Source organism: Phaseolus vulgaris, chromosome 10 (assembly GCF_051622355.1).
Source record: "Phaseolus vulgaris cultivar YP4 chromosome 10, ASM5162235v1, whole genome shotgun sequence".
In the NCBI taxonomy this organism is placed as follows: Eukaryota; Viridiplantae; Streptophyta; class Magnoliopsida; order Fabales; family Fabaceae; genus Phaseolus; species Phaseolus vulgaris.
The window spans coordinates 4752402-4769474 of NC_143507.1; the positions used below are offsets into that span (position 1 = coordinate 4752402).

Consider the following 17073-nt stretch of genomic DNA (forward strand, 5'->3'; position numbering starts at 1 on the left):
ATAAAATATTTATTTTCATTCAACTTAATTTTTCTCCTTTAAATTTATAAAATAGATCTCGATATTCTCTCTACCAAAAAAACATTCATAATAAAAAAAAATCACTTTGTAAAGAAAATATAAAGATTCATTTGTTTGTATTCTCTTTTTAACTTCTCATCCTTATACAGTAAAATCCTATGCTTTCACTTATATAAAACTCCTAAAGAAAGTCCTATCAATTATTTTATTATAAGCATTTTTACCGACATTTTCATATAATCACGTAACTGTAATAAACACTAACTATTAACAAATTCGAAAATAAAAATATTATTTCAAAATCGAAAGTTGTTATATAAAAACTGCACCAATAATGATTATATTTTATATATCTATATGAAAAAAATATTATTATTATGCACAACAAATAACAAAAATAAACTATAAATTAATTAATAAAAAAAGCATAACGTGTGGTCAAGCGAGATTAAATAAAAAAAATCTAAATAATACATTATAGAGTTAATGAAGAGATTTTAAAAGAGCATGTAATAACGTTGTTGACGTAACTGTTTGTATAAAACTATTTTAAAGATACTTTAATAACTATGAATACAATGATTGTGTTAAAATGAATATAAAACAAAAAGCCAAACCAAAAACGTGGGCTAAGGCTAAGCAAATAACAACAATAAAAAAAAACACCCACGTGGCAAGTTCTGGAGTGTCACAAACGGCGTCGTTTCTTTCCTGTGGGGCCTTCTACCTTTCCTTGGTAGTTCTTTTCTGTCCCACCAACAATGAAGAAATCGGATGCAACTTCGTTGGTTGCAATAATAAACTATTTTTCAAAGAAGATTTAAGACTTGCCAATCTCATAATTCTTCTATTAATCATCGTCACCATTATCCTTGATTCCGCTCTGTGTTTTCTTTTCATTTTTTTATTGTTATTTCAATATTTCCCTTTTAAATCCTATCCCTGAAGAAAGTACCACTTTTTATCCCTTGTTATACTTTCTTTGGTTACCGAAGGCACCAACCAACCCTCTATGCATTTTTCACAAAATTTAGGAAGAAAAATAACCAAAGGGTTGAACTGCAATTGTGGTTTGGATTATTGATTGCTCCAAACCATGATCTTGAGTTTCTTGTGTGCTTTTGCTTTTTTCTTCAAGTTGTTCTACCACCTGCTTTGATCCGACCCCTTTGATCCACACACCTTTATTGTCTCATGGATGCTTTAAATCTAGAATTTTGGGATAAGGGTCGGTGAAAATTTTGGATTTTGCTTGGTGGGTTTTGTGTGTTATGTGTTGTTTTTCTTTTGTTACATGTAATGGTCTTTCTGGGCACTTTAGAGGAAGATGGCTTCGCAGGAGACTCACTCTTGGACGTTGGGAGGACTTATTGGTGCTTTTATTGACCTTGTTCTAGCTTATTTCTTGTTGTGTGCTTCGGCTTTTGCTTTCTGTGTCTCCGAATGGTTTAGAATTTTTGGTCTTTCTTTGCCTTGTCCCTGCAAAGGGAGTTTTGGGTATAGGGATAGCCGTTTCTGTGTGCATAAACTGCTGCTTGAATGGCCTTCAAGGAAGATATGTTCCATTCAAGTTATGGCGATTAAAAGGTTCCCTTTTGATTTGGTTTGGATTCACGGTCATTCATTCAGTGCCAACGATAAAGTGGTTGCTGAGAGAATACATGATCATAGGGTTGTTGAGTTGGAAGATGAGGCATCTTGCAGTTCATGTTCCAGTCCGCATTTTTCTCCCTTTGTTGATAGGGAAAATGTGTATAATGCTAAGGGGAAGAAGGCCATGAGTACGAAACGTAGGTCTGGAATCCGTCGCCGGAGAAGGGGTAGTTCTGATCCTGGGAAAGTCTCTTCAGCTGTTCCATTAGATAATCTGCAATCTGATGTTGTCCTCACTCCTTTGTTGCCTTTTGATGGTAGAGGTAAAACCAATGCAACCACGAGTCCTACTTCAGGGAAAGGAGTTAGTGTAGTTGGTAAGTCTGAAGTTTCTGGCATAGCTTTTGTGCATTTGATGCTTTAAGATAAATTAACATGTTAGTGTGAATTTGTAGTCTCTAATATATGTTATAATACCTTCCATATTTTAACATATTAATGATTCTTGCAAACTATCAAGGTCATCGTCTTGTGCTTATGATGACGAATGCTTGTCCTAGGATTGGGTTTGGTAACAAGTTGATTCTTATATTCTTGTTGAAGACCTGTTTATTACACACACACATATATATATATTTCTATGATTCTATACATACTTGATGTTGGTTTTTGACTTGTTCTGATTTGTCATCCTTCTATTTAGATGGCGAAGATGATCAAACATGCCATGATTTGGATGAAAAGACCTGTCATAGTTATGAATTTAATGGATCGATGGTTGATAGTCCAGGACAGGACAAACGTTTATTGTCATTGGAACACTACATGGATAATGTGTGTGACAACGTCCAGATTGATCGTAATGAAGAGGACCGTTTCAAGATGTTAGAAATGGCACTTGAAGAAGAGAAAGCGGCCTACACTGCTCTTTACCTTGAGTTAGACAAGGAGAGAGCTTCAGCTGCTACTGCTGCTGATGAAACCATGGCTATGATTCTGCGCCTGCAGGAGGAGAAGGCATCACTGGAAATGGAGATGAGGCAATACCAGAGGATGATAGAAGAAAGAGTTGCTTATGATGAAGAAGAGATGGATATTCTGCAAGAGATCCTTATAAGAAGGGAAAGAGAGAATCACTTTTTGGAAGAGGAACTTGAATCTTATAGGCAGATGGATTCAAAAGGAAGTGATCAATTGTATGGTAAGGCAATGGTGCAACATGATCAATGTGGACAAAGGCCTCCAATTTCAGTTGAAACATATGAAGATCAAAGCTGTAAGGCAATGGTGCCACATGATCAACGTGTACAAAGGCCTCCAATTTCAGTTGAAACATATGAAGATCAAAGCTGCATATCATACGGTAAGGCAATGGTGCAACATGATCTATGTGGACAAAAGACTCCAATTTCAGTTGAAACATATGAAGATCGAAGCACCATATCATTTTTTAAGAAAGATGAAATAACAGATATTTCCTCAAGTTATATGGTTTCACAGACTTGCACCAATTCAGAAGATGGAGAAGAACCGGACAAAAGCATAGAAAAAAAGGCTCAAATGCATGACAAACTGCGCAGGTTTTTTTATGATACTGATCCGGATGTTCTTGATATCCATGTCATTGAAGACAACGTAGAACAAAGGGAAGAGGAAAATGAAAAGTTAAGTTCCTCCTCATTGTGTAGTGTTACAAGTGAAATCACAACTAGGTATCTTGAATTTGGAAGTCGAAAAGTACGGAGCAATAATGCATTACGTAATTGTCGAAGGATAAATAAGATAGAAAATGGTAATAGTGTTGATGGCCCCTCCAGTCAGTTACTCATGTTGTCAAACTCAAGATCCAATACTTTGCCTTTTGATTATGGAAGTGATTCTTCAAGTGCATTTGAAAATGAGAAATTAAGGATTGGCAATGAGATTGAAATTCTCGGAGAAAGGTTGAGGAAGGTCAAATATGGGAAGCAAAAATTGTCTTCCTTCCAAGAAAATGGAGAAAGTTTAAAAGGGCGGTTGAAGCTTTTGGAGGATATAGCAAACAATCTCCAAAAGATTAAAAATATGAGAAATCCTGTGCGTGGGGCTTCCTTGCCCCCGTCCTCATCTAAGGTATAACTTATATGGTTGTTGTGTTCATCATTCTTTCTTTCTAGCTTATAATGGTTCATTATGCTTCTTTGTTATGAGACAAATGATAAAGATTTGCTTGAATTTAACATGACTCTGCAAATACAAATTCAATATATGAACATAACAATGTAGTGGACTATCATTGGTTAAGGTAGTTCTGATCTTGATTGTAGAGCTTTTTAATTTCAAGCTCAGATTCTCATATTTGATGATAAAGGGAATGGTTGTACAGTATATTTGGGTCAGGCTTGGTAAGTTAGACAATTTTATCTAACAATAGTTCTGGTGATCAAAAGAACTTTGGTTTTACTTCATGTATTGTTAATCTTGTGTTAAATTTGTCTTAATGTAATTTAAGCAGATTTCTTGCTTAGTCATTTAGTTGAATTGTATCTCTTACCAAGCACCTTTCTTCCAGTTCTCTCCTTAATCATTCACTCCCGGACACCGAAAAGCATAGTCATGAAGGTCTAACTCAAAAGCTGTTGTTACTCCACATTAAGGAAATTTTGTTTGCAATGATATTTTCTTGTATTTCAATTCATATCCAAAATAGATTTTGGTTGGAGATAATCTATAAAGATTGATTCTTTGATTTGTTTTACATCCTAATTCAATACTGATACTGTTAGATACTTCATCGATGTACATAAAAGTTATGAAAATCCAAAACAGCCATGTGAGACATACAAGCATGTATGATGCAGATACACAAAGCATTGTCCATTGATAAATAAAAAATGGAAACTGTCCTCTTTTGGATGATTTCAAAAACAGAATCAAAATTGATAATGCTAGTTCTGTTAGCAGACAATAGGTAGTAAATTATGATGATTTATAATTTTTTTGTTTTCAATAATGTCCAAGAAGTATGTTCTAAATTTGGATTTGCATAATTACACACCTTTTTATACATATCTAAGTAAGTATCTAACTCCTTATATTTTAAGAATAATCCTGTCATTGTATAGGATTCAAAGTATCTTGTACATTCTTGCATTTGTCATTGATGTTTTGTGACTGTTCATAATGAAACCACTAGATATGTTATGTTGCTTGATGACCAATGCTGATTATACCCCTTCATTTTAGGTGAGCTTAAGGAAAAGACGCAGCCAAAGTGTGAATTTGGAGAAAGGTGAAAGCAGCTAAGTCATGAATGTGCCTTGAACTTGTTAACAAAACCACCTCTGGTAGCTACTAGAATTTAGTACTATTTCTTTTACCTTATCATAGTTCTTTTAGTTATGTAAATAAACCTTTTCATAGTCCTCTAGGCTAAATAATGTAGTTAAAATAAAAGTACAATTCTTTCGAAAATTTCGCTCTCTGTGTAGTGTTATTTTGCCTTGTGAAGAAACTTGGCTCAAGTGTAGGGATGAGAACTGTATATATCATTTTCTTGCTTTGTTCTTGTGCTTGAGGTGTTCTTCTTGTCTATAGAGGATATAGGGCAGCTTATGAATGAATTATTGCTTTCATTTCTTTTTGCAGTAATAATGATTATGTGCTTGTTTGGTGGGATTTTGCTTTTTAGAAAAAGTGATCTTATGAGTATTTAAATGAAAGACCATTGGTATAAAAACTTTGGAGATTTTAGGTTTCTTTCTGCAAATGGTGTAATACCATTTAATATTTTCTGAAATGGGCAAAAAAATTTATTCTGAAATTGGGCAAGTCTTACTTATTATCATGGACAATTTCAGTTTACTGTTAAACTGAAGTTGTATTTTTGATGCACAACTTCAGTTATATCAAATTTTGCTGAAATTGAACTCTATATGTCCCTCACTCTATATTCTCACTTCTATTATATTCTATAAATTCTATGATAAAATTTATGTATCTAAAGCATTTAGAAACTTTTAGTTGGTGCTTTTTGAAATCTTTTTCCTTCATGGACTATTTTGCATAGAAACTTCTATACGTTTTTTTCTTTTTCGGGAAGAAAGAGTTTTTATTTTTCTAAACCACTTCTTTTATTTTTATAATTCTTCTTTCAAATCATTTTTCTTTATTGCCAAATTAGTCTTAATAATGTGAAAAGTGAGAAATTTACATAGTTGGACTCTCTGACGTAACATGTGGACATAAAGTGTTAAGTTCAAGTTGAGACAAACAGTTAAGACAATATGTCTAGACGTTTTATTTATTATGTCTTTAGACAGTGTCATAAGATGAATGAGACACTTCACATTTCCTGATGCTAGACAGTCTCTTATGTATATTTTTATGTTTTGATGAAAACAAAAATTGTGTTAATATTGAAATATCTAAATAGTGATTTTATAGCTTCAGTGAGTGTTTATAGTATGATAAACAATTTATTAGACACTCTAAACATTCTAAACATTTGTAGCACATAGTTATTAGACGATTTAATGAACAAGTTGAATGTGTAACAATTTTTATTTAGAGAGTTGAACAAATTTTTTTTAATATACATATCTACTATATTCTATACTAAAAAAATGTTAAAATTTAAAATTATGAGATTATTCTGTTCATCCTTGTTTTTTTACATCTCTAAGGTTTATCTTTTCTTTGATCAAATTAACGTTTGTAATTATTTTTTATCATGTTTATCTTTCTAAACATAAATATTTTGAACAACTGAAAATCTTTAATGTTTTGTTTTAATATCGTGAAAATTCTGGAAAGAGAAAATTATTAGTTTAAGTTTTGATTTATTTTTTACTAATCCATATTGTGATTACTTTCAAATTAATTTTGTTAGGTTCAAAGAAAAACAAATTGATCTAAGTTTTTTTAGGATCTCATACCAGAAAGATGAAGATAGAAGGTAATGCAAGATTCAAAGTTAACTAATTCGATGATCAATTTCAAATTAAAAGAGATATATAAAAAAATTGAAGGGACAAAATAAAAGTAAGACAAGTCGAGCAATAAAAGTCATATTAGTAATCTTGTTGAAAATATATAAGAGTTGTAGTGAATGTCTAATTTAGTTATTAGAGCATCTAGGCTATTGTGTTGAGTGTTGAACTATTGTAATTCTTCATGTTGTGAAGTTATACACTGAACTTTCTTTGTGCTCTCTTTGAGAATGTATTATTGCTTGTTTGGAGAGTTTTTAATCTCAGGGGAAGGTTAAGAAGTTGTAACCTCGAGAGATGCTAATACTAAATGTAAACTTGGAGAGGTGAAAATACTTGTTGAACCTGAATATATGTGAAAATATTTGAAGATGTGAGAATACTTGTTATAACAAGTTGGTTAGTAGAAGCTCTTAAGCAGTTGCTTAAGAAGACTAGACATAGTCAAGGTTTAGGTGAACTAAGATAAATCTTTTGTGTTGATATCTCTTTACTTCTGTTGCTGTCTTAATTCTCACTATTTGACGACTCACCAGACGATTTTACTAAACAATCGGTTAGACAATCTTCTTATACTTTTATGTTAGACGATCCATTAGATGGTATAACTAGACAATCTAATTATTTGTTGCGAAAATAGTATAAAGGCTTCATTCAACCTCCCATTTTAGAGCAAATTGCACCAACAATAACAACTCTTAGTGGTGCCATATGCAATCACGATTGTGACATTCTCTAGTAGAGCATATCAATTGCAATCTTTTCAAAAGCATTTTGTCTTTTGAGAGAGAGACCTTGATTGAAGAAAACATATCTTCTCGCCTTCTTACTTGAGACTCGTGATTAATTCCTTGGCATAAGAAGATAATCTAGCTCTTTGTTTGAGTTTCCTTCAATTTTGCTATGCTCAATGTTTTTTGAGGTGAATTTGTCATTGTAATTGCTTTATTTTGTGATAAGGGTACATATATAAATAAGGTTTCTAAGTGTAATAGGGTGTTATAAGAGACTAAATAAAGTCTTATAAGGTTCAAAACTTGTGTTCTTAGATTGTTTTTCTTTCTTATTCGATAAGTGACTAGATAGGCATAATGAATTAACTTGAATAATGTAGTTGATTAAATTAAATGTAACTTTTATATATAAATTATATTTTTAATTACCTTTTTGGTCCCTACATTTATGGTCAATATTCAATTTATTACAGTGATTTTAAAAACAATGAATTTGGTCCCAAGTTATTTTAAAAGGTATATAATTTGGTCCATTCTCTTATATTAACATGAACAACTTAAGTGGTAATGAGAAGACACGTATTATGGCATGTTTATAATTAATTATTAATTATATTTATTTTTAACTTTTGAATATTATCTTTCCATCTGCACAAACCCTAATCCCAAATTCATTAGTGAAATCACGATTCATGTAGGTTCAATTTCTCACAATTCTTATCTTTTGGTTTGTCAATCAATACGATGTTGATGTCGAATGCCCATTTATTGTTGTCGTTTTGGGCTTTGGAGATGAATTTGAAGAAGAGGTTGGCAAAGGAGTGTGCATCTGCGGAGCAAATGTGGGTGGCGAGGAAAAGGGTGTAACAGAGAGAGTTACAGAATTTGGGGGAGTGAGGGTTTAGGGACACAAAATTGGAGGAAAGGTTTTGGGAGAGCAGACAATGGACTAGCTTCACCAGATTTGGAAGCTTTTACTGGTTTTTTTCTTCCTCTATCGTTTTGCTTCTTCACCAACAAAGCTTTAGAGACCCTTCATTTTTTGAAAAGATTGAAACATCAATCTCCTAACTCAACCACACTCTCTTAAGCAACAATATCAAATGTGGGATTGCAAATCTCTGATTCAATTTCTTTTTTACATCAATTCTCCCCACCCCTGTCATTTTTTTAGTGGGTGGATCCTTATGTCCAGTTTTTTTTCCAGATTCATCAATTAACTAGATTTCACCTTTTTTCTTCTATTCAACACAACTACAAAGAAACTTGAGATGCAATTTTGATTGATTGAGATATAAAACTCTTTTTTTCTTTTTGTGGTTTGGTTTACGTTATGCATATATTTAATTCAATTAAAGAGTTTTGTTCTTGTCGGTTGACTCGAACGACAGTCTTTGACCATTCTATCTCCGCCTGAGAATCGTGCTTCCTTGATCGAAGAATCTCTCACCTGCAAAGACAAAAGGCGCCTTGATGGCCGTTTGCACTCCGATCCTCAAGTCAGTATAAGGGCAAAGAAACACTAAGTGTATAAAGTAGTTTCAGTCTTAAAAACCGTGTACCTTGCTAGGGTTCTTAACACCCTTTATATAGATTGAAACTAGGGTTTACCTTTGTTCCCTTACCCATGTCTAGGGTTCCTTGGAGAATGTCCCTGCGTCGCTATTACATAATCTTAGCGTAATCTGACACATGGAACTTCCCTTAACTGGAGTGCAACGACTAACATAATGGCCGCCTGGGTACCAACTTGTGCACCAAGTCTCTGGGGCCATCTGTTATGCGGGTGCCCTAAGTATTCACGTGTCATGCATGCAGCTTCCTTCGGAAACCCTAACCCCAATAGGCCTTAACGCCTCCAATGACTGTTTACTCGTGTCGCGCTTGAATGCGCTATACACACCACTTGCATGGATCCCTCGTGACTTAGGTTTTCCTCATATATGATGTTTTCAACTGATAACTGTGTAATTCTAGGACCCACCTTTCGTGGCCCAATATAACTATTCAGACCCTTGACGTCCGATCTCTCCCTCTTCTGGCGAGGTCTGATGTCGATCTCCAACGTCGAGGTCTATGGTACCAATGTCCAAAGACTGACCAACACCCTGATATGTGTATCTGGGGCCCACCTTACATGACCCATCTTTACTATCAGGCACCGGTGTGCGATGTCTGAGATCAGTCACTGGAATCGATGACCGAAGACTGTTCGATACAAGTTTAATAAAAAATAAAATTAAGAATTTATTCTTTTCATTCATAATTTTATAAAATCAATTCACATATCTTAAAATAACCCTATAACTATAATACTTCTTCATACACATATAAATCTCATTCTTTTGTATGCATAAAGTTGAACAGTGTCAGGTTTTCAAAACATAAATCTAAACCCAGACGTTTCTATTAGATAGAATCCAATGTTGTTCAACAAATAACCTATTCACCAATATAAATCCCATCCATTTGAAGCCTCTCCTACTCATGCAAGGAAACAATCTTCTATAAAAATACTTGCTTTGTACTTGTGTTGTCAAATTTTGATTAGTAGTAGGATAGTGTGTTGTAACCAAATCTCTCTCTAAGAAGTAAAGAAAATTAGAAAATGAAGCATAAATGTAAAGAGGATGTTTTAGCACAGGAGGAGCATATGATGGTATGAGAATCCATCATCACCACCCTTGCCACCAAATGTCAACCAAACCCACCAAAACCTTTGCTTACAACCACCACTCCAATTTCTCATAACCACTTCCAATTTCTCATAACAAACTTATAAACCCAAAACACGCACCACACGCCACACACTCACTCTCATCATGGCCACCCAAAACGACGCCGCTTCGCCCACCAAGAAGCCCCAACCCATCCCCTGGACCCACCAAGAAACTGTCCACCTCATCCGCGCCTACCAGGAGAAGTGGTACGCGCTCAAGCGCGGGCCCCTCCGCCACAACCAGTGGGAGGAGGTCGCCGTCGTCGTCGCCGCGCGCTGCGGCTACGACCTCGCCTACCCCGCCAAGTCCGCCCTCCAGTGCCGCCACAAGATGGAGAAGCTCCGCCAGCGCCACCGCGCCGAGAAGAAACACGTCGCCGCCACGCTGCGCCCCGCCGCCTGGCAGTACAACGCTCTCATGGAGGACCTCGAACGCGGCCCCCTCCCCATCTCCGCCCTCGCCCCTTTCCAAAACGACACCGATTCGGACCCCGACGAGGACGCCAATTATCAGAACGATAATGATGGCGATGCGAGCTTTGTCAAGTCGAAGAGTATTAGCTGTATTCTCAGCGAGAGGCCCGTGAGAATGAGAAGCGGTGAAAGAGGGTTTTTGAGGGAGCGTGTTGAAGAAGAACGAGGCGAGGACGACGATGACGATCGCGACGACGTTTTGGCGCTTCCGGCGGAGATTAGGGCTTTCGCTGAGAGGTTTATTGGAATGGAGAGTTTGAAGATGGAGATGATGAAGGAAACTGAGAGGTGTAGGTTGGAGATGGAGAAGAAGCGGATCCAGATGATTCTGGACTCGCAGCGGAGGATCGTTGATTCCATTGGGAGAGCGTTTGGGTCTAACAAGAGGATCAAGATCACTCAACAAATCTGAAAAAAAGGTTTCATTTCATTTCATTTTCCAATTTTAATTCTATGTTTGGATATTCATTACTTCACACACTGTTTTTGCTTACTCCTTGTAGTTAGGGTTAAACATGCTTTTAGGGAAAATGTTCACTTTTGGTCATTTGTTTATGGAAATGTGTCAGGTGTAGTTCCTATGACCAAGTGAGATGGAAGAAGAGATCAAGAGATGGGTTTAACAGGCATGCACTCTGAATTAAAAAACTTATATTGTTAATGAATCAGTGATCATTCTTCACATGATGATGTTTAAGGGTTGCAATGTTAAAAGTGAGCAAACTTACAATCCATGGCAGTTTGGGATTCCTTGACATGTAAAGGACCTTTACTCTGTTCGTATATGTATTATTTATTATTCATTCTTAGAAACATGTTTAACCTTTTTGATTATATTTTCTTGTCTATTGTTTTTGTTCACCTGGTTTATGGATTCATGGTTACAACTAACATGGTTGATCTGCCTGCAGATTGTGAAATATAATGATCGAGATAAGCTCTGATTGGTTTCTACCATGGAAGAGTCTGCAAAACTAGTTGCATAGCATGCTGCTAGATGTTTATTCTATTTATTGTTGCATTTAGAGTCTGTACTATTCACCTCAATGAGGAGGGTAAGTTAATTTTTTACATTAGTTGATTATAATGCAAGCGATGCCTTTACAATAATTGCTTCATTTTTATTGCGTCCTATGAAAAAGTTGTTTACTTATTATAGCTGCTTATCCATGCTAACTGGGAAAGTATTGTGATAGGTCAGAATAAAGAACTTATGTTTTTTCTTCCATTTCTGACCCAGTTTCTATTCCCCTTGTTACATACTGATCTGCTTAATGTGCTCGTTGGTTGTGTTTGTTTTATATTATAACTTTGTTGTGAAAAAGTCAATTCGGATGAATGTTAAACTAGAAACAAACATACCAGAAAACTATCACTTTAAAGGAAGAGTCACAAACATTTTTATCTTCTCTGTCAAATAGTGCATGTTTTTATTTCTCCACAATTGTCCCAATAGAGGTCAATATGTCTGTCTGGAACCAATTCATGACAAAAGTACACAAGTCATTGCTGGAGTGATTTATATCTCTTAACAATTATTTTAATGGAAGTCAAGATTATTAGCAGTTGATTTTATCTGGTACATTTATATGCATCTTGTGCTTATTATGCTGGAAAGGGTTATTTTAGAGCCAAATATTATGCTTGATGGCTTCTGCCCCAGTTTCTTGAGACTAGGGTGTAATGATTCTTTTACTGGTTCAAGGCCGCATTATGATTCTGTTTCTGGTTCAACCCTCCAATAACCAACATATTTTCTTTTCTACCGTAATGGCTACTGCTTTCACTTCTATAAGAACCCCAGGGAAAGGTAGTTATTATGCATTTCTCTATATATCCACATGATGAAAATTTCCTCGCTAAGATTTTTTCAGTATCACACATGCATAGCGCTGTTACAAAACCAAATCTTAGCATAGCGCTGTTACAAAACCAAATCTTATTCCACACGCTAAGAGAAGATTTTGAAATCTTGAAAATCATTTTTGATAATTTTTCTTGCTTAGTTAATACAAAGGAGCATTAAACAACCTTTATATAACCTCAATCAAGTGATCAAAACGGTTAAAAAGCAATTGAAATTATTTAAAACAGTTTAAAACACATAACATAATTCTATTATGAAAACCAGTTTTTTTTCTTCAAAACAATAGATTGAAATAAATTTCTGTTATGGTTTCATGAAAACAACCAGTTCATTTATCGAAATAATCGGTTAATTTTGTTTGACAGCAAAGACAAAACAAAGCTAAGCTTTTCCAAACAATTTTAAAAATCCATATTTTAAAAAAGATTAAGATTCAAATGAACTTGGATCATTTTAAGGAGTGAATTAACAAGTTTTAAACAACTAAACAATACACACACCCAATAGCAAGGTCTTCAAATTGTCCATATGCATTTGGAGACATCAAAGCATCTTGTTCAACAATCTCCCCCTATTTGATGAAGACAAATTCCTGGTTTGTTTGTGTTGTAGTTTTTTAACTTGAAAGGTCCTGCAAAACAAATTTTGTACACATACAAAGCAAGTATACCAGCAAGATAACAAGACACATAGAACCAGTTTTTTGTATAAGCTTTAAAGCAGAAAAACCAATCAATCCAGTGACAAAACAATGTAGCAGAGGTTACAACACAGAAACCACAATTTCTCCCCCTATTTGTCTTCCCAAATAGAATAAGAGAAAAGATTAAGAAATATTTTGAAAATCAAGGATATCCAACTCATTTCTTAAGAAGAAAACCCTTTCTCGAGGTAGTGAGTTAGTGAAGATGTCAGCAAGTTGTTTTTTAGTTTCAATAAATTGAATTTCACAATCCCTATTACTCACATGATCCCTTATAAAGTGGTGGCAAATCTCAATGTGCTTAGTCCTTGAATGTTGAATCTGATTTTTAGTGAGGTTGATAGCACTTGCATTATCACAAGGCAAAGGTACATTGTTCACCTTCAAGCTAAAGTCTTATAGTTGTTGTTTGATCCAAAGAATTTGTGCACAACAACTACCAATAGCTATATACTCAGCTTCTGTAGTTGAGAGAGCCACACAAGCTTGCTTCTTGCTATGCCTAGATATGAGGCTTGCTCCAAGAAGATGATATGTGTCACTTGTGCTCTTTCTATCCATCTTGCACCTTGCAAAATTAGAATTAGAATATCCAATCAAATTTATAGGAGAGTGAGAGGGATACCATAAACCAACATTGGTTGTGCCCTTAAGGTATTTTAGAATTCGTTTGGCAGCCTTGAAGTGAGGTTCTTTTGGATTTGATTGAAATCTAGTACATAGGAAAACAACAAACATGATGTCAGGCCTTCTAACAGTGAGATATAGCAAGGAACCAATCAATCCTATGAATTTGGTTTGATCCACTGTTGTTCCAGCCAAGTCAGCATCCATATAACAACTTGTTGACATTGGTGTGGAGGCCTCTTTGCAGTTTTCCATCTCAAACTTCTTGAGAATCTCCCTGTAGTACTTAGTTTGACACATCCTTCAATTGCTTGACTTACAACCCTAAGAAGAATGATAACTCCCCCATCATAGACATTTCAAATTTCCCCTGCATTGCTGCAACAAATTCTTCACATAGGCAATCATTAGTAGCCCCAAAGATGATATCATCAACATAAATTTGAACCAAGATGATGGTAGATATTGAATTTGTAATAAAAAGAGTCTTATCAATTTTGCCTCTCTCGTAGCCACAAGATAAGAGAAAATTACTAAGTCTCTCATACCACTGTCTAGGGGCTTTCTTTAGACCATACAAAGCCTTTTTCAGTTTGTATACATGATTAGGATGTTGGTGATCTTCAAAGCCAGGAGGTTGGGAGAATAGACTTATTTATTGATGAATCCATTGAGAAATGCACTATTCACATTCATATGAAAAAGTTTGAAGCCATTCATACAAGCAAATGTAAGCAATAATCTCACAACTTCTAATCTAGCCTAAGGTGTAAAGGTTTCATCATAGTCAATGCCTTCTTCTGATTATACCCTTTAGCAACCAACCTAGCTTTGTTTCTAGTTATTACACCAGATTCATCCAATTTATTTCTAAACACCCACTTAGTTCCAATGACATTCATGCAATCAGTTTTAGGAACAAGAAACCTCACATCATTTCAAGTAAATTGATTCAGCTCATCATTCGTGGCAGCAACCCAATTTTCATCTTTAAGTGCATCACAAATGGATTTAGGTTTAATTTGAGATACAAAAGCCATGTGTTTGCAGTACTTTGAGATAGAGTTTCGAGTAGACACTCCCTTATCAATCTGTTCAATGATGTTGTCCACATAAAGGTCTCTAGGAATTCTTCATTCTTTGAGAAAATAATCTTGATGCAGAATTTCAACAGGTTGTTTCGCAGAATCAATCGGTTGTTTTTCTGGACAGGATTCCAGCTTCTGCAGAATGGTGTTCTGATCATCTTCTTCTGCATAATTCTTCAAAGAGTCGTGTTTTATAGGGTTAGTTTTATCAAAGACAACATGGACTCTTCCACAGTCATAAGTCTTTTGTTATACACTCTATAAGTATGACTAGTTAGGGAATAAAAAAAAAGATATCATCCGCTTTTTCATGGAGATAAGGATGTGACAAAACTTTTATACTCATTAAATATAATATAATAACAAGAATGAAAATAATTTTTTTATTAAAAAATAAAAATAAAATAGTATAACTCGTGCACCTTACATTCCCATCCCTAATTAGTCTAAGAATTAATCGAACCTAAACTTGAATCGGGACTGAAATGAGTACGGCAAAAAATAAGCAAATTTAACACATGACACAATTTTTTCCTGTTTATTTTATGAATTTTTTTGGACTTACCATGATTATACATTGGTGAATGAATGATGAGTGATGTCTCACATGTCATGTCATATCAAAAGTTGACATACAATACAAATGTGAAATTAGGACTATAAGAAAGTTTGTTCATAGTTATATAAGCATCAGAAAAACTTCTCATCATAAGCATAATGTGATAGCAATCCTTTGACTTTAAGCCACTCTAACTTCTACCTATAGGAAATATTAATTGTCATGAGCTACATAACAGTGATAATTTGCTAGATGTCAACCTTTCTTTGTGAGTATTTATAAGGTCATACACATAATGATATTGATTGGAGTAGATGAATTAATAAATGAAATTTAAGTTAGTTTTCAGTTGATTAATTCATTAATGTTACACTTGATTATATAGAGTCGTGATAAAAGAAATGAGTGTAAGAAAAATTAAATTAAAGAGAGTATTGAATAGGGAAAACAAAAAAAATATTTATTGTTCAGAAATTTATTTTAAATCAATTTTAATTAAATTTATACATTAACAAATGGTAACAAACAAACACCAATAACGTGGCCCTTTTTATTGACTATGGCATCATATTAATGTTACATACTTTCTTTACTAAAGTGTTGCTATCAACAAACTTATATTTTCTTTAACAACTTGATGAGATAATGCAGGTTTAAAACTTACAAGTTATCCTAAATTGTTAAATTACCATAATATTTAAACTTAATTAACAACTTAGCATTTTCACATCACGAACAATTACCAACTTATGGCTTCATAATTACGAATTCATGGAATAAATTTCTTAATTAACATTTCTAAAATAAAAATAATACAAAATTAAAATTGTCTTTTATTAATTAAAACTAATTTATACATAAACTAGTTTGTATAAACTTTTTTATGTTTAATTTCTACATCAGTTATTTATAGATTAAGTAGCGAAATTTATGCAAATTTTTATATATTTATCTCAATATTATGGAGAAACTTATTATCTAAAAAAGCCCTTAAAATGATAGAACGGACTAGCTCAATCCATTTGGACTTCACTGAAAGTAGACCCTAAACCCACCACAATTTAAAAAAATAGAGATTTTATTTAATAAAATTAGTTTAAACCAACAAATTTAATAATATAGTCTAAACTTCAATTTAATATTCACTCTTGTTAGTATTATAAAAATTAAATTTATCAAGTAAACTAACAATAATAACTCAATATACTTGGAGATTTAAAATATTAAAAAACTACATATTAAAAAATTTAAATTTAAATTCCTGAAATATTTTTTATTTATTTTGAATGGCCAAATCCCACAAACTACCCTTACTTAAAACTCATACTGTTGGTTGATACACAAGGAGAAGGTAGTGGGAGATTTTTTCTTAAACTTAAAATGATTACAAAATTGAGAATTTGCATATATACAGATGATATCATTGGGAAACTTGTATTCACAAAAACTTGAATTGGCTTTTGCCAATAAAAATGATTTCTATCCCGATTATCTAGAGTAATAATACATTGACTAATCTAGTAAAACAAAAATAAAGTGTTTCTCTACAGATGAGAAGGTAAAAGAAAAAAGGAAAAGGAGGGGAAAGTACAAAGGAACCAAGAGACGATCCTATACAAAAAGACCTCTATACTCGTCTCTTTCTGAAAAAAGAAAAATGGGGGGTCAACCTTCTAAGAACACTGTTAATATACAAGATTTGCAAAACAAGAACAAGA

At 33.9% G+C, this 17073-nt stretch overlaps 3 protein-coding genes across 5 annotated transcripts; 2 read left to right on the forward strand and 1 right to left on the reverse strand.

The window, feature by feature from the left end:
• Window positions 1-696: 696 nt before the first annotated feature.
• Window positions 697-5162, forward strand: LOC137818539 (uncharacterized). The gene is made up of 3 exons (XM_068622027.2): window positions 697-1991; window positions 2318-3726; window positions 4840-5162. Exons 1-3 carry the CDS (start codon window positions 1349-1351, stop codon window positions 4897-4899), a joined length of 2112 nt encoding a protein of 703 aa, XP_068478128.2. The 5' UTR covers window positions 697-1348; the 3' UTR covers window positions 4900-5162.
• Window positions 5163-9781: 4619 nt separating this feature from the next.
• LOC137818478 (Homeodomain-like superfamily protein) lies at window positions 9782-11623 on the forward strand. 3 transcript variants are annotated; one of them, XR_011082078.1, is made up of 3 exons: window positions 9782-10930; window positions 11081-11137; window positions 11423-11623. XR_011082078.1 is itself a non-coding variant. In XM_068621931.2 (2 exons), the coding sequence occupies exon 1, from the start codon at window positions 10141-10143 to the stop codon at window positions 10921-10923; it is 783 nt and encodes a 260-aa protein (XP_068478032.1). In that variant the 5' UTR covers window positions 9940-10140; the 3' UTR covers window positions 10924-10930; window positions 11423-11623. The 3 variants fall into 3 exon arrangements, 1 of the variants encoding a protein (XP_068478032.1); XR_011082077.1 differs by having other exon boundaries at window positions 9857-10930; window positions 11081-11269; XM_068621931.2 differs by lacking the exon at window positions 11081-11137 and having other exon boundaries at window positions 9940-10930.
• A 1854-nt stretch (window positions 11624-13477) lies between these two features.
• Window positions 13478-14008, reverse strand: LOC137819119 (secreted RxLR effector protein 161-like). Its single transcript, XM_068622872.1, has one exon. It carries the CDS (start codon window positions 14006-14008, stop codon window positions 13478-13480), a length of 531 nt encoding a protein of 176 aa, XP_068478973.1.
• Window positions 14009-17073: the final 3065 nt, after the last annotated feature.

Excerpts from the sequence above, each read along its gene's own strand:
- LOC137818478 (XM_068621931.2), top strand. The coding sequence starts at position 10,141 with ATGGCCACCCAAAACGACGCCGCTTCGCCCACCAAGAAGCCCCAACCC.
- LOC137818539 (XM_068622027.2), top strand. The coding sequence starts at position 1,349 with ATGGCTTCGCAGGAGACTCACTCTTGGACGTTGGGAGGACTTATTGGT. Across the intron at positions 1,992-2,317 it reads GAAAGGAGTTAGTGTAGTTG|ATGGCGAAGATGATCAAACA; the intron begins GTAAGTCTGAAG and ends CCTTCTATTTAG. Across the intron at positions 3,727-4,839 it reads TGCCCCCGTCCTCATCTAAG|GTGAGCTTAAGGAAAAGACG; the intron begins GTATAACTTATA and ends CCTTCATTTTAG.
- LOC137819119 (XM_068622872.1), bottom strand. The coding sequence starts at position 14,008 with ATGTGTCAAACTAAGTACTACAGGGAGATTCTCAAGAAGTTTGAGATG.